At 40.8% G+C, this 24,777-nt stretch overlaps 2 protein-coding genes across 2 annotated transcripts in view; both read right to left on the reverse strand.

Moving 5' to 3' along the window:
- trmt112 (tRNA methyltransferase activator subunit 11-2) overlaps positions 1–5,160 on the reverse strand; it is a 17,087-nt gene extending 11,927 nt beyond the window's left edge. The window contains exons 1-3 of the mRNA XM_008304258.1: positions 4,987–5,160; positions 3,390–3,491; positions 2,548–2,640 (exon numbers count right to left, since the gene is read on the reverse strand). Coding sequence (XP_008302480.1) covers positions 2,548–2,640; positions 3,390–3,491; positions 4,987–5,061 — 270 coding nt within the window. The 5' untranslated portion in view covers positions 5,062–5,160. The remainder of the gene's footprint in view (positions 1–2,547; positions 2,641–3,389; positions 3,492–4,986) is intronic.
- Positions 5,161–6,155: 995 nt separating this feature from the next.
- atg2a (autophagy related 2A) overlaps positions 6,156–24,777 on the reverse strand; it is a 30,331-nt gene continuing 11,709 nt past the window's right edge. Inside the window, exons 14-42 of the mRNA XM_008304268.1 lie at positions 23,812–23,967; positions 22,784–23,057; positions 22,129–22,201; positions 21,276–21,450; positions 21,039–21,181; positions 20,429–20,550; positions 20,092–20,249; positions 19,411–19,543; positions 18,526–18,710; positions 18,354–18,434; positions 17,221–17,327; positions 17,031–17,123; positions 16,770–16,840; positions 15,286–15,362; positions 14,269–14,439; positions 13,654–13,780; positions 12,607–12,830; positions 12,263–12,492; positions 12,016–12,151; positions 11,562–11,789; positions 11,144–11,245; positions 10,691–10,775; positions 10,268–10,421; positions 10,004–10,073; positions 9,806–9,888; positions 9,472–9,593; positions 9,184–9,338; positions 8,857–9,015; positions 6,156–8,062 (exon numbers count right to left, since the gene is read on the reverse strand). Of these exons, the coding sequence (XP_008302490.1) occupies positions 7,826–8,062; positions 8,857–9,015; positions 9,184–9,338; positions 9,472–9,593; positions 9,806–9,888; positions 10,004–10,073; positions 10,268–10,421; positions 10,691–10,775; positions 11,144–11,245; positions 11,562–11,789; positions 12,016–12,151; positions 12,263–12,492; positions 12,607–12,830; positions 13,654–13,780; positions 14,269–14,439; positions 15,286–15,362; positions 16,770–16,840; positions 17,031–17,123; positions 17,221–17,327; positions 18,354–18,434; positions 18,526–18,710; positions 19,411–19,543; positions 20,092–20,249; positions 20,429–20,550; positions 21,039–21,181; positions 21,276–21,450; positions 22,129–22,201; positions 22,784–23,057; positions 23,812–23,967 (4,131 nt within the window). The 3' untranslated portion in view covers positions 6,156–7,825. The remainder of the gene's footprint in view (positions 8,063–8,856; positions 9,016–9,183; positions 9,339–9,471; positions 9,594–9,805; positions 9,889–10,003; positions 10,074–10,267; positions 10,422–10,690; positions 10,776–11,143; positions 11,246–11,561; positions 11,790–12,015; positions 12,152–12,262; positions 12,493–12,606; positions 12,831–13,653; positions 13,781–14,268; positions 14,440–15,285; positions 15,363–16,769; positions 16,841–17,030; positions 17,124–17,220; positions 17,328–18,353; positions 18,435–18,525; positions 18,711–19,410; positions 19,544–20,091; positions 20,250–20,428; positions 20,551–21,038; positions 21,182–21,275; positions 21,451–22,128; positions 22,202–22,783; positions 23,058–23,811; positions 23,968–24,777) is intronic.

Below are 24,777 nucleotides of genomic sequence, written 5' to 3' on the forward strand. Positions count from 1 at the left end.
TTCTGTAACTAGAACGTCTTGCCTGTGCTTAGTTTTGTAGTCTGAGCTTCACAATATCATCAAGACATGAGCGACTGTTGTGTAGAATAGTTCAGTTAAATAAGGACTTCTGAAGTCTTATCGTCTGAGGTTGGCATTACATCAAGAACTGACAAATAGCTACGTTGTTCTAACAGAGCAGGTATAATAATCAAACATATACAGTGTATACATAATATAGTGCATGACAACATCCTGGAAGTCAGTCAGTGTAACTCTTAACTACACGTCTGGAGAGTAATGCTGCCATTCTTTTAAAACAGTGGTTCTCAACAGGGGGGTCTTGCCAGCACAGCTCTCAAGTCATATTACCAGAGTAAAAAAAATTATGACTTCTGATCTTACTAAAGGGTCAGCATTCAGCGATTACCATAATGACTTGTTGAAAATATTACTGACTTTGCATCTCGAGGGAGCCAGAGATTATTTGCAGCACTTTAAGGTGCTTCCACTTTGGCATCAGCCTCAAGTCGGGGTAGATGCTGCTTGGCAAAGAGCCAGGAGACATTTTCTGCTGGGCTGTGAGAAAAAGATACGTTTTTGCAAAGACAGCTAAATAATAATCAGAGAACTTAATTTTTTATATTTTTTGTGGCAGTCATTTTGAACTTGGGGGCATCCGGTGCTTAATTTTTCTTCATCATTTCTCATATTGTTGCACTGACCCAATTCAAAGAGCTACACTAACCTACAGGCCCGGTATAATAACTGTGTTTTAGTTAGGCTGTCTGTCTGTCTTATTTTTTGGATTATTTAAGGGATCAGAAGATCAGATAAGTTCATGTTTGCAAAAAAACGCAAGGAAAGGAAACTATATTTGGACATTTGTTGAAATAAAAACATGCTGAATTAGATTAAGATTGAAGATTAGGGCCACCTGGAACAAATGTATTTGACTTAATTTTTTTCTAAAAATTCTGAGTTAGTCGAATATTTTACTTTTCTTTCTTTCTGACTTTGTTAGTAAAAATCTAAGAATTCTGCAGTGCAAACAAGGGTTGGGAAACCTGCAAGCACACAACAGCACGCTTACAACTTTGTAACACTTTGACAGCAAAACCCTGAAGCCAGACTCAAAACCTTGAGGAAAGTCTGTCGAGAAAAGGGAAGGATGTTACAGCAGCATATTAACACACACTGATTTGGAACGAGGTGTTCAACAGCCACCTGGGCAGAATTTTCCACACCCACTGTTGAGATTTAAGTCGGAACATCTGCAGCTGAAGACAAAGGACATTATACTGATCTGAGTAATACTAGAGGTCAGCATATAATAAGAGATTAGACAATAATATTTTCAATATTGTTTTCGAATGGAGAATGTAGCGAGTGCTTTCAGCTCGTTTACAGTGAATCTTTCAGAGTTAATAAGCACTAAAAGTATTTCGTGATCCCAGTTTGAGCTGCAGGAGATTGTGGAGGCTCCCGTAAGCTGTTTGGCTGCCAAGACGAAAATCCATTCACGGTAAGCTCAGAGAAAATTGTCTGTCACAAATGTTGAGCTCAAAAAGACAATCTGAAAATGCTGATGCACCCCCTCCACATGCAGCGCCTAAAAATGAAAACCCTGCACGTGTATTTGGCAGATAATATATTTCTGTCCATGCAGTGTTCATACTGAATTAGAAAAATGTCTAAAACTATCATATTTTAGTTTGATCTCAACATAAATGGCACTTTCCTCTGATGAATGGATGTGTTGCAGTCATGGAAAACAAGACTCTGCGCAGGAAACAACCACATCAGAGCTTTGCTGCTAATTGCTGTTGCCAGTAATAGAAAGAGGTCATCGAGTACAAAAAGCAACTGTGAGACAGTGAATATACACAAAGCATTTCACACAAAAACATCCCATAATTATCACAATGAGTCACTCTGTAAAATAAAGCAAGAATAAAAAACTTTGCAGGGATCCACATTGTAAATAAGACCAAGAATGAAAGGATGTTGTTTGGTGAACACAAAGCATCAGAGCACTCTGTCTTTTTAAGTTAAGAAAGGTTTCATGCCTGTGCCAATATGTCTGACTGAAAAAAAACAAAAAACAAAAAAACAAAGAGCTACAACAATGTGTGATATTAAATTTTAAAGTGCCCCACAACACAATGTATGCAACCCTGGACAAAAAAAAAATAGACCTGCAACTAGTAGAGAATGAACTGATCAGCCAAACAAACTAATCTGCATCTATTCTGACAATCAGTTAATGATTTAGGTCATTTTTAAGTACACAAAAGCTCTCAGGTGTATTCATTAAAAGTAAATATCTTTGGGTTTTGTAAAGTTTGTTAAACACAACAATAGATGTAATGATTTTAAATGCTTAAAGATAATTCAAGAAAACAATAACTGGTTCACTGAACATGAAAAACAACAACAACAAAACTCTTGTTAGTTTCGGCCTTAAAAATGACATCACTCTTCAGGACAACCGCATTCACACGTTAACACCAGAAACACAACACACCAGTGCCTTCAGCTCTGATAGAAGGTCTTTGGGCTTTTTACCTCTAATAGCACTCGGTGCACTTTCTTCAGGAAGTCGTCATTTTGTTCATAGTCTGACACCAGCTCCCCCGGCAGATCTTGTCGTTGACCCAACTGTAGAGAGAAAAGAGATTCAACATGTCAAACTGGGCTGCTGTGATTTGAATGTTAACACAAGCACCCAGTAATGGTTGCTGTATACTGGGGATTTCAGGCACAATCCCTCCGTCTGCAGCCATTTCCCCCCTGACTAGTTCTGTTCATACAAAGTTCTCCAAATACAGTTTAATCCCATAAAGCATAATATGATGTTTAGATTCATTCCTATCATGCTGTACCAACAAGGAGGCATCTTCATTCTGCAGCAGGACAACAACCCATACCATAAAACCAGAGTCATAAACAACTATGCAAAGTGACAAGAAGAACAAGGAGTGCTGCTGTAGATGGTAAGCAGTACACAGACTTCCGCTGTAAACAACATAGAGTCAGTCAGAGTTCACATGAAGACAGAATAAATCTACATAAAAATCGCAGCAAGTTTTCAAAGACACAGAAAGATCTACCTGCCATATTAATTGAATAATTGAATAATTGAATTTCCCTTTTGGGATAAATAAAGTATTTTTCATATCCTTTGAAAGGATCCTCTCCATGCAGTTCCTAATTCATAGTCTTTAAGCTCTCAAAATGATTTTAAAGTATCTGTCTCAATACAAATCACTAACTTTTCCAATGTGCAGAGCTGATAGATGTTTCCAAATCAAAGAATATCTTTAATGTGGTCGCTCTGTGATGGTACTCAGGTTTATAATTCAATATTATAGTATTTTTTTTTGAGTCCCTAGTGACGTTCAACTCACCCCCTCTGCAGCCTGGACCAGAGCGCCCCACTCCAGTTTGGGAATCATCCGGCTGACAAACTTAGGGTTGAACTCGACCTCGTTCACCTTCACCTCAGTTGCCTGAACAAAGACATCAGGAGGAGAGAACGCAATCTATTAGTGCTGCCATTCAGGGTGCTTTATCAACAGTCGCTGCTTCTCCCCCTAAACATTATTGCTGAATGCAAAACCACCTCCTCTGCCACTTGTTCTCTACTAACTATTCTGTACATGAAACAGTTTACTCTACAGTAAGATTTTTCAAAAATGTAAACTGTTTTTCACCTTTTGTATTGTGTAGTGTCCCATAAATATGAAGCATTGTATTTTAAGATGTTTGTATAATCTTTTGTTTACATGCTGAATAAGCACGTTCTCTTACTTTTAAGGGAATCACTACGGATACCAAACACACTCACTACTTATTCAATCTTATAGAGTCCTAAACAGCAGGCTGGCCATAATGTCGGTGTTTGTAAAGCTCATAAAGTTCAGTTTAGTTTGTCATTGGGGTTGAACAGTCGACACATATGGGCTTTAAACAGTGATAGTTAATCAAATTCACTTTATTTCACATCTCACTTAAAAATTCGCCACATATGAAAAATTTGTTCCAAGTAGATTCTGTAAAAAACCAAACAAAAATAGTCTTCAGTGCCATGGAGAAGCTATCAGTGACTAAAAGCTGTGACGAACAGGCATGTGACAAAAGTTCTGGGACATTTTACCAGAACTGGGTTGAACTGCAGACTTTACACTGAGCAGATAGATAAGTACAGATATCTATAGCAGGCAGAGCCACAGTTTCTTTTTCCAGTATTAGTAGCACCTTTGGGCTTTTGTACAAAATATTGTACATTTCGGTTCTTGCTTTTGTCATTTTTTGTAAAATAAATAATCAAATAAATGTAACTTTTATTTTCTGATTTTTTTCTGATTTAAAGCATTTTAACTATGTTACTCCGCTAACCAGACATTTTTGAGTCCTCGCTACTTCTAGCCATGGCTGCTCTGTTTGTATAGAGGTTGACTTTATATTGCAGTGAAAACTGAGTCCACATCGAGTAAAAACGTATCAGGAGCAAAAAAAAACAAAAAAAAAAAAACAAGGTCAGAAACTGCTAGAGATGTCACTGAATAAAAATATATGTTATGTGACAAATTATGAGCAAGTTCATCATATACACCTGCTTATTTCTTACTAGCTTCCTGACCATTAGTTAACTAGGTATTAAAACGGTACATCACATCAGATTTATTTATCAGAGAGCTGAACGCTCTGACATGTTGTAAACCGCTAAACATACAATTTCCACGAATATTACAGGACAAGACTTTACAGTGAACGATGTGTGTGTGACCGTAACGTTAGCTGTCTGTACAACACTAGCTCTGACAGCAACTGACACACACACACACACACACACACACACACACACACACACACCTGGAGAAGGTGGCAAAAGCGTTTCTCTCTCTTACATTTCCACACAACGAACCACACAGAACATTCAAAGCGCTCCCTGGTTCAAGTCAGAGTTAGCATTAGCCGCGCTGCTAGCAGAGCGAGTGTTACCTTGATAAGCAGCGGGTAGCCTTTAGAGACTCCCTTCACATGAGACGTCAACATGTTGTGTGTCAGCAGCTTCATGTCGAGGAAAAATCAGAGAAAACTGCCAAAGATACACAGACAGTCACAGTCTGAACTGGAAATCACGCTGCTGCGTTTACATGTGCACCGGAAGTACAGCTGGTGCATCGCTTCAAAGATCCGCCAAAGTTTTACTCCGCTGCTGATGGTTCCTTGTTTTAGCCTTTAATTTTTTTATTTTTTTTAAAAATTGATATGTGTCTCTATAGTTGCCTTTTATTGCACACCACTCTAGAAAAATGTAATAAACACATATGCAATACACTATAACATCTTTTGGGGGGATAATATTCACATTAATCAAAGCACGTTAAGTCCCTGTCCTTTATAGAGCACATTTTAAGCAGCAGCTGTTGAGCCAAAGTGCTTTCTAGTAGAGAAAAAAGAAGTTGACCTAAAGAGTTTAAATATTAGGGTTCAGATGCTACAAAATTCCAACATTACAAATTTAAGTGAGAAATTTGAAACAGTGCAGTTGAGACCCCACAACGAAATATATTGTACAAATTCACCTAACTTAAATAATACAGATTAAGAGCCTACAGTATTATTTACTACACCAAATAACATGTCCAATTTAAAAAAACTTTTAAAAATATATTATATATATCAATTTATCTGACTGATTTAAATATCAAGATTAAGACCCTTCCATATTATATACTGTTGAAATTTACCTAATTTAATAATATAATACTATAGTATGTATTCTAATATTGTACTACTTGAATGCCTTGTTATTATCTTTACTGATGTAATAGCATGTAAGCAGCATTTTAAGGTTGCCTAACTAATTTGTACTTCAACATTTACTTTTTGGAATTCTTCACCTATTATGAAAAACTCAGATTTCATTAGTTGTTCATGTTTTATATTTAAAATGTAAACTTTCTAAACAGTTTGTATTCAATATGTAATTTATCTTTTAAAAGTAAAGTAGAAAGCACATTTGCCTCTGAAATGTAAGTTTTAAAAAACAACATGGAAATTCTCAAGTGAAGTTCTGTACTTAATTACAAAGTTAATATACGCAGTGACATTTCACAATAACAAAACATTGGCTATTAGCAGCAAAAAAAAAATTCAGACATGTGTTCCGTTTTTATACTCAAATTTTTTATTTTTGTATTAATTTTGTATACTCCTTGTCTTCGTATTATACAGGTCATTCATACAGTTTATGATATAGTAAATAGTAATTACACACGAGTGGTGTAACAAGCATCAACCTGTCACCTTCACAGACATGCATCATGCTCGCACACAAACACACATTCTCTCATTCACACGCGCACACACACACACACACACACACACACACACACACACACACACACAGAGGGACACGTATCCCTTACACTTATTCAACAAAAAGATCAAAATGTAAAACGTTTTTTTTAAACCACAAAACCCCACCAAAGTTTTCATCCTCCACTGTCACCAGATTCACATCCTCCCAATTCTTACTTTGAAAACGAGTATGACAATACTTATGCTTTAACAAAATAAAAAACAAGAACAGAAACATACAAAATTGCAGGAAGGCAACTAAAGATGTGGGCAAAGCAGTTCTGACGACAGAGTAGGTTAATTCAGATCCCATGATCCGGTCTCAAACTCTTCATGGAAACAGAAGCACAGATGAGCTGCAATTCAGGTACAAGAACCACCGACTGACATCAGCTTGTAAAACTATTTGCTTGTGAAGCTTTAACAGAATCCAATATGCTGCTACAGAATTCAGAGGCTTCATGTGATCGATTATTCCTATTCAGTCAGGTATCAGTAAAAGCCAGTATGTGTTACACTTTCACTACGAAGGGAGCAGGTCTGAGGAAGGCAACACAAACTAGTTAAAAGGGCACTCTGCAAGGTTTATGGCACAGATAACAGCACTGAGGGGAGCAGGTGCATAGAGGGGCCAAAACTAAACCGATCACACAGTGTTGCATCGTGAAGTCAGGATGAAAACCATCTGCCAACATCTGGAGGGTGTTAGCAAAGGACACTTCATTTAAATATCCTCCCCGTTTCCATTACGAGCACAAGCAGACAAAGCTTGTTAATTTGTCAGGCATGGCACCCAGAAACCTGGATATCCTCATTCATCTGCTGCAAACTCTGTGGTGAAGCTGTTGTGATGGGTAATCAGAATATAAACACTCATTTCTAGCACAAGTTCACCTACTTCTGAGGTTCATGACAGAAAAAATCTCACAACTAAGCTGCTTGTTGCCCTTAAAACCATCTCCCTCCTCCGTGCAGAGAAATGGGGGAGCTTCTGCCAGAAATCGCAGCTTTAAAGCAGAATACAAACACTTTCAAGCAGCACAATTCAGTACATGTAGTGCCCACAATCTGTGTCTTATCTATGAACATGGAAACACACACAGCGATAATCCTACCTGCCCCCGGTTGGACTGAAAACCAAGCCAGCTCAGAGTGACGCTGATATGTTTGCACAGACAGTAAGGAGAACCTGCAGACTGTTACTGAGGGGGATGAATATGAGGAGAGCTCTTGCTGAATGCAAAACAGAAGATTCAAATCTGGTACATCAATGTATGATGGAGCCACATAAAACACTGGGTGTCAGTAACTGCAGTAGTAGTTAGTCGTTGTTTTTGCATCAGAGCACACAGACTCTCATTAGTCCACACACATGCAAATACACATTCAACCCCTGGATTCCCACAGCTGAGACTTTCCTAAATCACACACAGACGCACTGATTCTCGCTCACATACGACACAAAATGCTGTTCTCATTCTTGGGCGTCCTCTGTGCGCCACTTGAGGAAATCCTCTTTCCGGGCGTCTGGTTTGATCTGGTTCCGCATGCCGCCGAGCAGGTTGGAGGTGGCCTCAGAGGCCACAATTAAGGGTCGGACTACGGTGGGCGGGATCTGCCGCAGGACGCCGCCCACAGCTCCGGGGAGACCCTTCTGTTCGTGGCCACGGGATGCTACATCACACAAGGTCTGAGCCGTGTCAATCACCCCCTGAAAAATATGTGGTATGTCAGTACGTTGAAACAGACTCAAGAAGCCAGAATACTGACAGCTATCTCGTCTGTTAATAGGTTAATTGATTGGACTGTAAAATGCAAGGGAATAGTTCAGAGATCCTCACATTACTTTTTGTCTTAACAAGAATTGTAAACCCCCAAATTTACAGTTTGCTATCACAAAAGACAGAGAAAGGCAGGATGCAGTTACATCTGAGAGGCTGGGAGCAGCAAAACGACTTCCAACAATCAATACATTTTCCAACAACTGATTTATCGACGAATTTCAGCTCTCTGTATCACAACACATCTTTCCCTTCAACGCTCTGCACTGCTGAGAGCTCATGCTTTGTCATGCACGTGTGAACATGTGAAAAGCCAGTGAGTCAAATGCATTTGCTGAATTAAGAGGGATCAGATGTGGTTAAAACTTACGAAAGTAGAGCCAAGTCTAAAATACAGACGGCTTATGTGCTGCCAAGAAACTGATTTCTTCTGGAGAAACTGAGCTGCATAAATTGTCTCTAATCTCCCGGCCTGATTACAAAATATGTTTCTCATATAGTCAGACTGCTATAGTAAGATGTTGATGAACAGAAAGATGAATGTCTGTGGCGTCTGTGATGTTTCTGTGCTTTCTAGAAGAGTCTGCAGTCAGTTTTTTAGAAACAGTACAGTTGCTACTACAAGTTGAACTAAAGGATGTGAGTAAGTAGTGAGGAGACTACTTATTTTTAAGATGCTTTGCTCTCTAGAAGGGTCTACAATGACTCTCTTATGGGGACATACCTCTCTGACGGTATCGTAGGCTTTGGCCACTCCTTCGCGGAGGTCTGCAGGCTGTGCGGCTCTGCGGGGTCGGCTCGAGGGGGCTCGGCCCTCAGTGATGGCGTAGCGATTCAGGGGAGGCGTTGGAGACAAGATGTCGTACACCGTCTCTGCTGTAGCCTGTCAGAAACATCCACAGATCATATGAAATACCTGAGTCCCTACTGATCCTAAAAAAAAAACCTTCAATAAATGTGTTCAAACATTTGGACAAAACACAAACACTTCAGATGTAGAGGGTTCTATTTTTTTGATCATTTAGCTCCTGGTTATTTACAGACGGAGTACCTGGATGGCCTGAACCAGCCGGTTGCTGAGCTCCAGAGCAGCTGAAGCTGTAGAGGTGCCGAAGGACGCTGCCCCCCGCTGGAGACCTCGAATAATGCGTCCATCCTTCCTGTACTGCTCTATGGGCAACCAGAACAGATCCCTCACTCCGTGAACTGGACGACCACACCGAGATGGGAAAGAGGGGAAAAATGAAAGGAAGAAGAGATGAAGTAGGATAATGGACACGTAAATGTTGAGCTGACAGCATGATCAACAGTGTGGTTGGCGCAGACACAAGTAACTTACATAGCTGGACAACTGAGTGCATGGGCCCGACACCTCCCAGAATGCCTGGCAGCTGATTCTTCCTGATGTCTGTCAGCCACTCTGTGACGGCGTATTGAATCACTTTGTCTACGCCAAGGAGACTGGAAAGTGTCGCAAAAGAAAGCCTGAGGACTGAGGTTTGCCTTTCAAACTAAGTAATATAGACTTCGAGAGTCACTAACTGCTGAATGTGGAACCAATTTTGTGCCATTTACAAATTTAAAAAGACTCTCTAAGATTTAAAAAAAAATAAAAAATAAACAAATTACGCAATAGCAGATGTTTGCTTTGGAAGAGAGGTGTGTGTTTTTACCCATGTCTGCAGCAGAGCCTCTTCAGCTTCAGCTCAGAACAGTTTAACTGGGCCAGACCGATCAGAATCCCTGCAAATGTCCCCTGAACAGGACAGAATGTAAAGATACAAAATTATTTTCTGATCGAATGCAAATACACACATCTTCACGATAAACTTTTGTTCAGATGAGGAGACAGATGAGCTGTGACTTCTCACCTGTTCAATGACGACATGTTTGCCATGATAGTCCAGCCAGATAGGCACTTCAGAGGTGAAACGAAACTCCCTGAAAAGATTAAAGAGAAGGAACAAATAAGGAATCCTTCAGAAAATGTATTCATTTTCAGCACATTCCTGCTTACTTTATCGACATTATGCATTCTTACCCTCTTGGCTAAAGTAAATGTATTTTTTCTCTTTTTGATTGAGGGAGGTAAGGAGACATGTTAGCATAATAAAAAGTATCCATAGCCTACGTACCGGAAGTAGATTGGCTGGTCAGTAGAGGAGGAGGAGCCAGCAGAGGAGGAACTCTGCTCACTGTAGGTTGTTTCCACAGAGGCTGTGAGGTCAGGTCCAAGACCAGCAGCTGCCTCGGCCTCCTCAGACGACTTCTGGGAGGGATCTGCCTTTACTGAAAGAGAGAAACACAGAAAATATATGTTAAGAACACCAAGTTCACATATTCAACACGGTCAAAATATACTTGAGCCATCATTTAAACATGTTCTTCCGCCAGTAAAAATTTAACATCCCACAGTAACGATATGCTGTTCTTATGTATACCTATATATCGCAACTTGGCAAATCAGAGAAGTCTGCATGGTGGCTCTTCATTCTTATGACGCTTAACAACAAGCATGAAAGACAACTCATGCAGCAAAGACTCTTGACATGGCTCACCTTCAGCTGCAGGGTCCACAGGCAGGTAAGGGTTAACAGAAGAAGCTAGATTACTAAAAAAGTCCTTCAGGAAAAACAGCGCGTCCTGGACAGGAGATAGAAAAAAGGCTGGTTGGATGTGGAGTGTTTACAGGAGCAGCACAAAATATTATGAGATTATGTGAACAGAACCAAATAATCAGTCTACTAAAAAGAAATTTCTGTGACGTGTGCAAAGAATCATTCTGACTGGGACTGATTGGGAAGTCAAACAAGTTACCAAAAGCAGTCTGATGCTGTTTTTGCCACATTAATATGTAAAATCATTTTTACAATCGGAGCTATTAAAAACAAGCTTTCACTTCTGATTTGAGGGCTCTGATAATCCGCTTCTGGTGACGTACAGTCAGCCTTATACTGGATTCGGATGGACAATATTGGCGGTCAGGATTTAGTCCCAGAAGCTGGACTTACCTGGTCAATGTTAAGTCGTAGTGGCAGCAGGCTGACTCGAAGACAGCACTCTGGACCCCCGAGGCCAGACTCTGGACACACCTGCAGGGCCTTCACAGTCAGCTGCAACACGGACACACACGATCAGCATCACAGAACATGATCAATATTTAGTTTTTTCCTAAATCAAGAACATACTCCTTTTATACCTCTCAACCTAATTATTCTTGGCTCCCTAAACATGCTTTACACTGTATTAAAGCATTATTCAACAGCAGTTGCCTTCACTTTACCACAACCGTACAGTCTTAGAAGAGAAGCAGGAATTTACAGGAGCAGGACTGTTTCTCTTCTGACATCTGTTATTTCAGCAGTTTATAAATCAAACACTCCCTCTGTCTCGCCTCCTGCTCCCACTCATCCCTCCCTGCTGTCTCACCATGTTGGAGTGGGCTCGGCGGGGCATGCTCTCGCTGGTGTAGAGGTAGAGGAATTTGTTGATTTGCGAAGAGGCCAGTCGGTCTCGAACCTCCAGCTCCTGGACGATGAACACCTGTCTTGAGAGGGGCTGCTCACCTCCGGGACCGACCCCTACCCCAGCTGCCACAGAGCCCTCCCCATCCTGCCCTGCTACTGCCACTGGGTAGGACTCGTGCTGGAAGGACACCTAGATACGAAATGGGGAATGTTTTGAAGAAGATGAACTACACTGTAGAGGTATAATGATGTCTGGCTATGTGATTTAGTGTTTGAGAAAGTCATAAACAGCTTAAACTACTTCTATCAAAACTGTGTGTGTTCAACAGCATGCATGACCTAAACTTTCATATAAAGATTAAAAAAGGACTCTCTGTAAGTGAGTGAATGTACTTAGTTACAGAGCACCAGTGTACCTTGGTGAGCTGGATCTCCATTAGTAGCGTGTGCTGACGGCCGCTGCCTCCAGCCCAGCGCCAGGAGTTCTGAGGACGTGAGGAAGTGACAGAGCGAGAGGGAGACCCACGAACACCAGCAGGGACTGAACGGCCCCTGAGGGGCGGCAGAGGGAGACAGAGAAATTATAAAAGCAACGCAAAACTTTAACAAACAACGCAAACAACAAAAATCTCTCATGATAAACTAAACATCTGTGTCTATTACCTGTTTGCGTTCTGGGCATGTATGGACATGGGTTTACCGCCAAAGTCCTTGCCCCCATACAGATGCCAGACCACAGAGATCTCCCGCAGCACCACCCTGCTCTGTGGAACTGGGAAGCGACTCGGGGCTCTGAGCAGGTCTGAGCTGCCTCGAGGCCTGGAGAAGTGACTGTCCTTCACCCTGATGGGCCCCTGGGACAGCACTGTCACCACAGGCTCCCCGTCCCTAGGCTGCAACAAATCCACCAGGGGACATTTTGTCATGTCATCACAGACTGTGAGCTATTAAAAAAACACCAACAAGAAAGGCAAAACAGGAGCACAAAAGCAATAAGAGACACTAACAGGAATGCCCATGCCAGGAGCCTCCAGGATGCAGAAGTCGTCGTTGTCGGTGGAGCCCTCGGAGCCTTCGTCTGACATCATGTCTGCCTGCGCCTCAGTTGCTGTGGCAACCAGTCCGTCAAGCTCCGAGTCATCGCCCTGAAGGACAGCAGGACTGCGCTTCGAGGCTTCACCAGGGAACAAGTAGACGGAGACGGGCGAGCCTCTCGGGACTGAGGGCGAACCTGAACAAACAGAGAATCCATCAGTTACTTTAAGCAACCAAACAACATGCAGAGATTTACCATGTTGGTACTAAAAACATTCCAATCTTCACACAGCAAATAACACTGTTTGATCAGATTTGATTGCAGTGAGAGTTTGAAAATAAAACCAAAGAATCCCATTCACTGTTCATCACTTAAACTCACTTTATTGAGATGTTTGGTCCTGTATACTTTATCAGGCAAAACTTACACAGAAAAAGCACCGTATAGACAAAGGGTACAGACTTTCAAAAGGTAGAAAAGGGCAGTAAACACAGTCTTTTAAACACTATATATGTAAATAATATTCTTATCCAGTGTCCAGAGAACAAAACATTGTGTAAAGTAAATTTGGCCAATCATTTGTATATAATATGTATGTTTAAAATGTAACTGTTCACAGGGTCCTGTTTGTTTCTGTATCTGAGGAGCTTGTTGACCTTTGTTTATGTGCATACCTGTGGTGCTGACACCCTCTAATTAGGGTTTTTCCCCCTGGTCATAACTATTTTTGTAAGGTGCTGTTTGTTTGACATTTTTGTGTTGATTTCAAGTGATGGACAGTGTGCAGGGTTCTTTCTTTTAATCCTGTGCGCTTTTCTCTCTTTGGTGTACAGGAATTTTTTTTAACATATATTGTCATTTGTGTGAGTAAAATCTGGTGATTGAGGACTGAGCAGCAGCCCACAATCCTCTTCTATACACCAGGAAACACAGGACAGCACAGAATTTAACTAAACCATATGCTGTTTGGGGGTTTGGATGAACAGATTTGCGAGATTTGAGAGAAACGGTGCAGTACCTGGTTCCAGACTCTCTTCTCGCTGGCTCTTCTCTGTGTCAATTAAGGCATCAGCCAGGTCATACTGGTTGATTTCAGCGGTTTCAGCTGGAGGACAAGGCAGCACTGATGCAGGACTTTCTGACAGCTAATGGGATAGAAGATTGTACAGACATTGGATGATTTTATGCCATCTTTATTCCACTTTTCAACATTTATGGGATCATTCTCAACTTCAGTTTGTGCAAAGAGTTTCTTTGTGTTGAATCACAGCTTAATACATAAAATCAGATTATAACTGTCAATAAACGACATAAGTGCACTTTTAACACTTTTCCAATTTTGTTATCAATATTTTACTTAGTACTATACACCTAGCAGTTGTCTACAACACCAGTTCTCTCTGTTACACTTTGGTTTTGACATTTTGTCTTCTGGGTTACAGTTTTTTCTGTGGACTTTATTCCAAAACGAAGGTTTGAGGGTGTGAAAAACAGACAGTGAAGCCAAAAGCCCTCTGAGACAAATTTGCCAATACAATTAAATTTACCTGGGTGTGCTTTAGATATGCAAATCCATTCTTTATGTTCTATGAAATTCATCATTTTATTTTTCCAGTGAGTAAACAGGCCTTACTGGTAATTTCTGGCCGGCGATTTCGGTGGGTGAGGCGTGTCGCGGTGGGGGATGCAGGTCGCCCTGGGAGACCAGATACTGCAGCAGATTGACGAGAGCAGCGCAGGAATCTGCACAGGTATGAAGGTGGACTACATTGTTGGAGCAGCGGAGCTCAAAGAGAGGCTGAGACTGCAGAACAAAGAGAGGATACAGAGGAAACATAAATCAGGAGAATCAATAAGGGTGGTGACAGAGAGAGTTGTAAAACAAGAACAGGGGGATGGTAACAGAGGTGGAAGGTGAAGGAAACGATGAAACAAATATCATCAATCAGCACTTCATCGAATTTAAGCCTGAAGCTGCAACATTTCCCTGAACAAAGATGCACTTTTGGGCTCTTTTTCATGGCTGTAAATGTTAAATCAGATCTACAAATCTGAATGTCAGCATGAAGGGAGCAGGTAAAGAACCAACATATGGTGACATACCAAACATTTCCCAAATATTGAAAAGTGCAAAAATCCCCATCATAGTGTCATAGTCAAAATTGAAAAAAAAAACAAAAACACACACAAAAAGGGAAGTTTATAATGAAAAATGTAAGTAAACTCATTATCTAAACACTACTAAAAGGGCAAACAAAATGACACTCTGGAACCCTACAAACATAAAACAGATCAAGCAAAAGCCTCCAAGTAAAGACTCGACTACACTACTATACATTCAAAGCATTTTTTTTATCATGACTTCAGACATTTCTCTCATCTATATCCTGAACTTTTCCTTATTATCTGACTTGAAGCACAATTGCATTATCATTGAGGGCAGACTTTTTTAATGGTTTTGGTTCCACATTAAATTGAAGGTAATCCTCATCCTAATTTACTTCGATATGGTAAAATAAATATATATATAAACACACACTCTGTACTTTTTAGTGATTTTTAAAGGAAATTTGACTCATGGGAGTAGTCGTTTATCTGCTGCTGTGCTTCATGGCTGATGAATGTGTAGGACACACAAGTAAACACTCACCAGCTTCCCCGTATCACTACCTTTCCATGTGGTGATGGCGAGCTCCAGCAAGTCAATGTCCAGAACACACACATAGTCTGCGGGACACAAACACACATGGTTTTGATCAGAGTCCAACTCATTTTAACATGTCATTCTGACACCGATTCTTGTTTTCTTTCACTAATATCAGCAGCATTGGCACTCGTATATTACCACCTCTTACAATACCTGTTCTTGGAAAGAAAGAGGACTTTCTAATTTCCATTATAGGTTGTCTGCATCAAAAAAATCCTTGTTTTTAAGGATACCAGTGGCTATTAATTGAACTGCAGTCAGCAGCTTTTGCTTGTGCTGGTACTTCATAGGCAGGTCTAAGCAAGTATCCTGGGCATCAGCCAAAGCAGTGTGACATTCACGAGAATGAACGTGAGCAATTGGCACCATGTTAATGGGTGAGGAAACTTAGGTTACACTGTTATTTTAGACAGATTTTGAACTTTATTTGACTTTCTGGCAATACCACAGTGCTGGCAAACTAAAGTGTGGAGATAGGTTGGGCTTATGTGAGGCTATAATTTGATTTATGTGATGTTTTATACCTGTTTTGTCTCTTCAAATGTTGACCCTCCCCTGCAGTTTTCACCAGATTAAATTTTTTGTTGTTTTTTGGTGCTTATGTGGAGTCTGTGTTGTGCTGGGAGTCTTCTGTTAATGTTAGTGAACACCATTTCTAAGCTAACATTAGCTAGTGCTGCACATTGTTCGCATTGTAAGGGAGTGGAAGAGGAACATTGAGGCAGTGAGCATAAACATTACATTTTAGGGATTTTCCCCAAAAATTCCTCATTTGTCCTTTACATGGAGATCAGTTCACAGGCTGGTATAGGAAAATGAGACAGTTGGTGAAGGTCTCATTTTCTAATGTACTTTGCAATTTGTTCACACATTGGAAATAAGATTGCATTTATTATATGTAAATTGCTTAACTTGCTAACACATTAACCCTTTACGTGGTGGATGCAGCTGCTGGTTCAACGTTTTAAGCCTAATTCACTGCCGACTGCACCATGTGGTCAGATGTAAAACAACAAGATTTTCAGCAGGCATTAAGTTCCTCTTTAATAGCAGCTGTGGGATCAGTTACACTACTTCTATTCTAACACACCACATTGCCAAATAAGCAATAACAGTGTTCTTTTTGCACCTGTCCGTGACTCTTAGCAGCTTGACTGATAATTTGGTTCCATGTTAATCTTCTGCAGCTGCAATCGTGATGTCGGGAGACACTACTGGCTCATTTTCACCTTTCAACAATGCATTTCCTCCAAGGAAGAGTGTGCTACATCTCCTCTAAGCTTCGATTTACTTCTTAGACACATAACCGTACCAGACACAGTATAAATGGACATGAAGGAACCTGTTTGCTGTGCAACGTTTACAGTAAGCAAAAGCAGCTATTCTGTGATAGTTCACAGCACACAAAGGTGTATCATGTGTCGTACCTCTCCTCAAGTCCACGGTGTCAGTCTCACATTTGTCAGAGAGGTAGAGAGCAGAGTCATCCAGGATGAATCTGAACACAACAAGCTTGGACTGTTAATCACCACTTCATTCATACACTGTAATGCCACATTTCAAATATATACTGTGTTGATTATCACTCCAAAAATATGAAAAAATGCAAATTATGCAGACCTTTTTTTTTTTTAGTATTTCTAATTTGTAATTGACAATATTAATTTTCAGTCAGTGATGAAGTGTACCTGAGGTGGAAGGTGGCAGTGTCTACAATGATATTACTGGACAAAGAGAAAGACTCTGCTGTGAACAAAACTCGCAGGGGCAGATACAGAGGTCTGGAAAACAGAAAAGGCAGAAGACAAGGGTTAATTATAATAGAGGGACAGAGAAATATGATTTTTCCACAATAAAAACACTTTTTCAGATGTCTACCTGTAGTCGACGGCACAGGTAGCAAGATGTGTATGGAGGACAGTGATGACGGCCGGTGCTGTGTATCCCAAAATGGGATCATCAATGACATCCAGGAAGTCAACCAACTTTAACAAACACACAAACACAGATTTAGTTGACAGGCAACACAATCACTTCATTTGATAAAGGGGGAGAATGTAGGCTCATTTTTCTACACAATCTAAAAATTTTAACCAGAAAATGACACAAAACAAAGTGTAATTACTACAACAGCAACACCAGCTGAAGATCTTTGTGGTTACACAGTTTATGGCTTTAAATCATAACAGACCTAGTTACACTGTAAAAACATAAACTTATTGTGTCTGGGAGGAAAGAGCGTTTTTTTTTTGGCAGGGCAGGTTATTTGGTTGTGAAGGGCCTCATGAGGAAAAGTAGACAAATAACAGTAACCGGTGTAGTGGATCATCTGTGTCCGGCCGTGTGGATTTATCTTTAATGTGTTCCATATAGGATAGAATAGAATAGAAAAATAATTTGTTTATCCCAGGCCTGGGAAATAACTGAATTATTTACATCACTGATTTACAGCACTTGCCCAAAAATCATCAAACACTTCAAAGCAAGCGAATGATGCAGTTGCGAGTAATGCACAGATTAAGTGCAATGCTGAGTTTAGTTTAGCACAAGTAACAGCTGTAACTGTTTTTCATTGAATTCACTGAGTTCATTGCTGCTACAGAAATTGGCGTCTCACGCGTCTGTATTCCACATTCATATATTTCTATTTCTGCATGAATGCGGAATGTCAAAAATGTTGGTCTGGAGAGAGATGAATTCATTTTGACTTTGAGGGGCTGACACCAAGCATTAAATTTGACATTTTGCTCCAAGATAGCTGAAAGTTGTTTCCCTTTGTGTTCTTTCCCAAAGCAGGAAATAAGCCATGGGGGAAAAAAAAGCTAACTCAAAATGTCAAAAAATTAAATAATAAACGGAAACAGAAATGCAGGGTATATTGCCAGTACTGTGAAAAAGTGGTTTTCAGATGGTTTCCTTTCGTGAACCTTTAAACAAGAAAACAAAGAGACAGGAAGAAACTGACAAAACTACATAATATTAAATGAGGCTTGCTTCATTGAGCGCCTCACCTGCTCGTGCCAGCTCTGGTTGGTCTGCGTCATGTAATGTCTCATGGTGGCACCTTGAAGTCGAAGCGCAACAAGGAACTCCTGGAAAAAGAGACACGAAAACAAACTTTGGTTAATATCAAACTTGCATACCAAACATAGCTGCAGAATCAGGCGTATGAGAAGGACGTACTTTGACATTCCTCTTGAGGTCCAGCGTGATTTTGATGGCTGTGGACAACATCTGAAGCTCCCCCTCCCTGCCGCTCACACTGCTCACTCCCAACTCTGTGGGGTAGATGGTAGGGTCCAAGTGCTTTGGGGCAGTGAAGCTGGGCATCTCCAACCGCTGTGGGATGGGGGTGTCTTTCACCACAGCTGTGTTAAAGAGGGGTGAAAAAAACATGCATAACATACATTTAGCCCCGATCCTCAAAAGCCACCAGCGGGTTCTAAAGCCATGTTGTCTTTTAACAAAATACCACAATTACACCATTAATCGGAGCAAGAAACTGCAAAATCAGAGATCAGAGAATTCATAGATTTTCAAATTTGCCATCAGTGACTCAGCTGCAAAAATTCAGGGACTTTTCGGCTGAACTGCAGGCTGTGTTTACACAGAGCAGAAAGGAAACAAGTACAGAAACAAATTAAAAATGTAAGTAGTAAAATGTCTATGGTATGCAGAGTCTACACTATTTATTTATTTTTTTTAGTTATTGTAACACCTGTGGACACTTGCTGTACATGTTGATTCAATTTGTTTTTCATTTTTTGTAAAACAAATCAGAGACGTTACATTTTTGTTCTTCATTTTTACAATTTATGGCATTATATCTGTGTAATACTGCACAAAAGACATTTTGAGTTCTCCCTGTTCTAGTCATGGTTTTGCTGTTTTCATAGAAGTGTAGGACTTTATACTGGAGTGAAAAAGAGCCCCAAAAAATGTAACAGGGGCAACAAAAAAAATGCTTGGTGTTTAGAGAGGTAATATTTCTACTTGGCAATAGGTTTACTTAACGACATAATTTAAAGAGGAAAGTCTGAAATATGTAAGTAACACTACAATATGCACCTCGATGGTAGAGCTCCACTCGTCTGCTCTCCAGACACAGGAAATTAAGATTGGGATCATTCTGATGCTGCGCCACACTGAATATCTTCCCCCCTTCCAGGTCAAGCGCAATCTCCCCGTGACTCTGGTCCTCCTGAATCAACGACATGCCAAGGAAGAGATCAAGAAACACATAAATGAGTTGAAAACAAATCATGTACACAAGATGAGAATTGTACAACCCTAGTACACCTTTACTTGAACTAACAGCTTTTAGCGTTTATAATCAGTCTACAAACACTTGACAAATGGTTAAAAGCACATAATAATGTAGTTACAAGCAGATAAAATGCACATTACTTGTTAACAATTGTACCTCCTACTGAGAAGACATATTACATATTGTTCTATTACAACTGTTACCATATATCATTTCTTATAGTTTTTGACTAATGTACTATTAAACATCTTCTTGCAACCACATTAAAGTCCATTATAAATGTTCATAAAATGTTATACACTGACAATAAATGCTCAATAGAGGTACTAAAAATAAAGTGCTGCCCAAACTATTTGAGTACACACACAAAAAAAAAAGCTCAGAATGTTTTCACATTCAGTATCTGGTGCAGTTAAATTCATCAGTGCCCTCATTACATTCAGTGTCCTCCTAATACTGTGGTCAGCAGCCATCTGGCTCACCTTCCCGTCTGTTCTGGCTTGGAGGCGACCTTTCCCGATAATCACAGTGAGGGAAAGGAGGCTGAGGTTGTGGTTGGGCCGAGGAGCTGACTGCGGCGTCCTTCCATCCGATTCGCTGGCCAAGTAGAAATGAGGCTCGTCCTCTTCTGAATCAGAGTCTATGGCAGAGAGAGAAGTCAGAGGAAAACACACGTAATCATCCATCAACGGAGGAACAAATATCCTCATTTAAATACAATACAAACCCTAATATGAGATGCTTTGGCAGGCTACTTGCTGTTATGTGTAATAAATCTACACTGCGTTTCAGTTTTGTTTTGTTTTCCATTAAACTCACCCAGTCTGAAGGCTGACTTGCAGAGCTGGAACTCATCGTGGTGATGGCGGCTGTGGTCGGGGCTGTGGGCTGAGGGGGGAGGAGGGGGAGGCGGCTCCCACATCAACAGGTCATTATTGATCCTTTTGGACGAAGGGGTGGGTGAAAGAAAATTACCGTTATTTTGAGGCAGCATTTAAGACCAAAAAAAGAAACAAAACTGGAAGAGGAAGCTATTGACAACACAATGTCGGTTTTTAAGAAGTTCAAAAACAAGAAGAGCAGCAAAAACTTGACCCTGAGTGAACTTTTGGTATATATTCTGCTTAAGATATGTGGACACCTGGACATTGTACGCTGAAAGGACAGACGCTGCTCTCGTAGACAGAATCTTTTAATATTACTGGATCAGATAAATTTTTTCCGATTATCAGCATTCTTTTAAAGATTCCTGATAAAATAAATTATTTGAAAAATGTGCTTCTTCAGCAAGTTTTGACACCAAGAGTTTCATTTTTACTGCAAATGAATACCAATTCCAAATAACAGTCATCAGTCTCCTTAATAGTAGACTGCCTTAAAGAAAAAAAAACATCAGTCGACCCCAACTTCTGTGGGACTCTTTACATACCTGTTGTAGATGCTCTGGAAGGCCTGTTTGCTGGGCAGGAGGATGTAGGCCAGAGGCAGGCTGATGTCCACAGCACACTGACACTGAGCGACACACTGCTCCTGAAACTGACGCATCTCCTCTGGGTCGGCTGGAATCACCATCTAAAACAACGATGGAGGATCGAGTTACGCCTGGAGTCCTGACAATATGGCCAATAAGTTGACATGTGTTGGGTCTTTCTGTGTGTCACCAAACCTCTTCAGTCTCAAACATGGTGCGGTTGGAAGAAAAGGGAGAGCTGGTTTTGTCGTTGAATTCACAGTGACTTTCAAAGAAGGCGGCACCCAGGTCCCTCATGAGGCCCAGGTTCATCCCGCTCAGACCTGCTGCCGGGCCCTGAGCCTCACCTCCACGCACTCGCACAGATATCCTGTTCAAGGAAACATGAAATGGACAGCTGAGTTTTAAAGGCGATACTGGCATGTAGTGTGGTTTTTCACCTATAATTGTATAACTTGGTGAGCAACTTTCTGTTGGCGCCTTCAGTTCTCGGAACGGCACATTTCTAACAGATTAGAGCATGTAGTTCAGCATCTACAAGTGTTTGTGTGAATTCATCCTTATTGGCCCAAATATAAGACAGTATTTGTCTGGAAGTCAGGTTTTGTCTTCTGCAAAGAATGTTGGATTGCGAGAGTGTTTGTTGCTTTCAAAGTCATTCCGTCCTAAAAGTGATTTGTTGTTTGACTTTAAAGTGCCACTGTTTGTTGAAGCTCCTCCATGTGATTTTCTGCCAAGGAGGAAATAAATTCACAACAAATGAAAACAACTTCATAGTGTCTCCTGATGTGTAATAAAGGCTGTCATAAAAATTTATCTGATTGCTTCATGACCCTGGCAAGAAAAAAAACAAGTCTGCAACCGATAAACAACTTACACAAATGTGGATTTAATGTATTGCTGTATTTCATTTCTGTATTTCACATTTTTCCAAATGTGTCCATGCTCAGGCCTCTATCATTGTTGGATTAATGCTATTATCATATAATGCAGGTCATCCTATAGTCAAGCTGAAACAGTACATGTTTTCATGGTCGCAATCACAAACCTGGGCAGAGACTCGCGGTTCTTCTTCACTCTGATACAGGGGAAAGAGCCGCCCTCCCAGCCCTCATATGACCCTGGTGAGACACAACACATCAGCAACGTGAACCGTGTTCAAATGTGTACAAATCAAGCCTTCTGAAGACACACTTTGTACAGCAATCATTATAAAATGACAGAAATAGTGAAATCTGTGTTCTTTATAATGTAAACAATGTCATAGCTGCTCATTGAAATGGTTCTATATTCACATATTCAAGGAGTTTTTCAAGTTTTTCTAAAAATAAGACTTAACATTGAGTTCTACAATTAAGTAACTTGTCACTGGATGAAGATATTATATATGGTCAAACTGTTCAATGTTTTATTGGTTTATTGTCTATTATTTGTACTCATCTTACTTGATCTGTTTATAGGTTGTATATTGTGTTTTGTCTGTTTATAATGAGTACATTGCCTATTAACCTACCAAAACACTGGTTCTGTTTCAAGAACTCTCTGGAAAGCAGGAGTCACTACAGTGATTTAGCCAAGCAAAAATTCTGACAGTAAGAACTATCCACGTTGAACAATGGGCATTGGTCAGGGCACTTTATGCCCATCTTTGGTTGCCCCCATGAATCTTCACTACTACTGTACAGTTCTGTGTGTGCTCCCACCATGCAGGTCGGTGAAGGATGCCTCCAGCAGCTGGGTGAGGCAGGGAGCCCACGGCTGTCCCGGAGCCGCCTGCTCGCTCTGCAGATCTGGAGCCTCCTGATGCTTTAGCTCCAGCTCTGTCAGCTCCAGCACCAAGGTCTCCTGCCGCACTGCCCTCTGGGTGGGCGGTCGACGCTTCGGGAGGGGCCGCAGGTCAGGAATGGGGAAACGAAGCCTGAGGATGGCGTGGGGGGAGAGGAGGGTGAAGGAGGAGCAAAGCTCACTGCTCTGGGTCTGAAAGGAAAGAAAGTGAGAATCTTCTTAGTATTTTCATCCAGAGAAAGCCAGCTGAACATGGATTTTAGTAGCTGTTTTCATCGTAAAATCACTCCTGTAGTTACTGTTGACCGCTGTGAAGCTTTAGTAGAGATCTGGGCTGCTTAAGGCCCATCTTAAGAGGACTGTAGAAGTGCTTATTTACTCGCCTGGCAATTTTGTTCATGTTTGTGTCAGCACAAATGTGATCAGTCAGATATGACAGGATTACCTTTGGAAGCTATTTCCAAAAAGCTTGGGCTGTTTGTGGTTTCCCATTGTGGTGCTGATGTAAAAGTTCATGACTCTGCATAACTAAATGATATTATGTGCTTTTAAAAATGTTTTCCTACTAAGCAGATTGGTTTGTAAAACAGAAAGGCTGTTGTTTAGAAGAATAGCTCAGAATCATATTTAGCTGCCATCACTATACAACATCCAAAACAAAATGCTATATATGTATTTATTCACCCATTTGTTAAATTCTTGAACTTTATTAGAAGTCAGTTTTGCCATGTAAAAAAATGCATTGACATGAGATAAATATTCTGGATAAATTGCTAATTCTTGCAGAGTGCACGTTAAGAGACTCCCTTTGTATTAGGCTGTCTGTGTTTTCTGACATGTGTTTCAGTTGGTTACTTCTCATTCAACTTGATAGCACGTCTACATTTTTAAAGTTTATTCTTGTATTTAGCTTCCTTTGACAGAATAAAAATGCACGGGGCTCCACCTGCATGAGTCCTGGTCCAGCAGTCTGTGTGGGACAGTAGCTGAAGGCCTTGCTGAGGCTCCCCAGGCGGCTGAGGATGTCCAGGTCCAGCTCAGCACACAGCTCAGCCAGCTCCACCCGCACTACGCTGTCCCGACGCACCACCCGCTGTTTACCCTGCCGACACATAAATATGCACACATGTTAAAGGATGAACAGATCATTGACACGTTCTTAAAAATAACCTATTTTCAGTCTGCCCCTACAGCTCTATATCCATCAAACAAGTAAAGGAAGGTAATGTCCTCGCTTCAAGGATTTATTCCAGGTATCTGTTCATGGTCCCTGCACCTAATTGGGAAAAAGGGCATTTGCTCCCTTTGTTTGGAAACATCTGCAGAATTGCCTGAGTCATAAGGAGCTGATCTTACTAAGAATACAAAGCAACTTCACAGGACTTGGAGGCAGACACAGATGTTATGACTGCAACCTGTTAAAATGTGCTGCTTCCTGTCTTGCCCAGGACAATTTCACAAATCTCAAGAGATTTATAAGTTCCATCCATCCATTATCTATACACTGCTTAGTCCTCACTAGGGTCGTGGGGGGCTGGAGTCTATCCCAGCTGACACAGGGTGAAGGCAGGGGACACCCTGGACAGGTTGCCAGTCTGTCGTAGGGCTACACTTAGAGACAGACAACCAAGCACACTCACATTCACACCTACAGACAATTTAGAATCACCAATTAACCTTAACATGTTTTTGGACTTGTGGGAGGAAGCCAAAGAACCCAGAGAGAACATGCAAACTCCACGCAGAAAGATCCCGGTGCCCCCACCAGGACGCGAACCAGCGACTGTCTTGCTGCGAGGCAGCTGGTCAGTTTTGTCTTCCAGCATGATATGGTTTGGTTGATTACATACTATATTTCATATAATCAGTACTACACTAAAGCAAGCTTTTAAGAGGTAAATCTTTATAATAC

Source organism: Stegastes partitus, unplaced genomic scaffold (assembly GCF_000690725.1).
Source record: "Stegastes partitus isolate 25-593 unplaced genomic scaffold, Stegastes_partitus-1.0.2 Scaffold39, whole genome shotgun sequence".
Taxonomy (NCBI): domain Eukaryota; kingdom Metazoa; phylum Chordata; class Actinopteri; family Pomacentridae; genus Stegastes; species Stegastes partitus.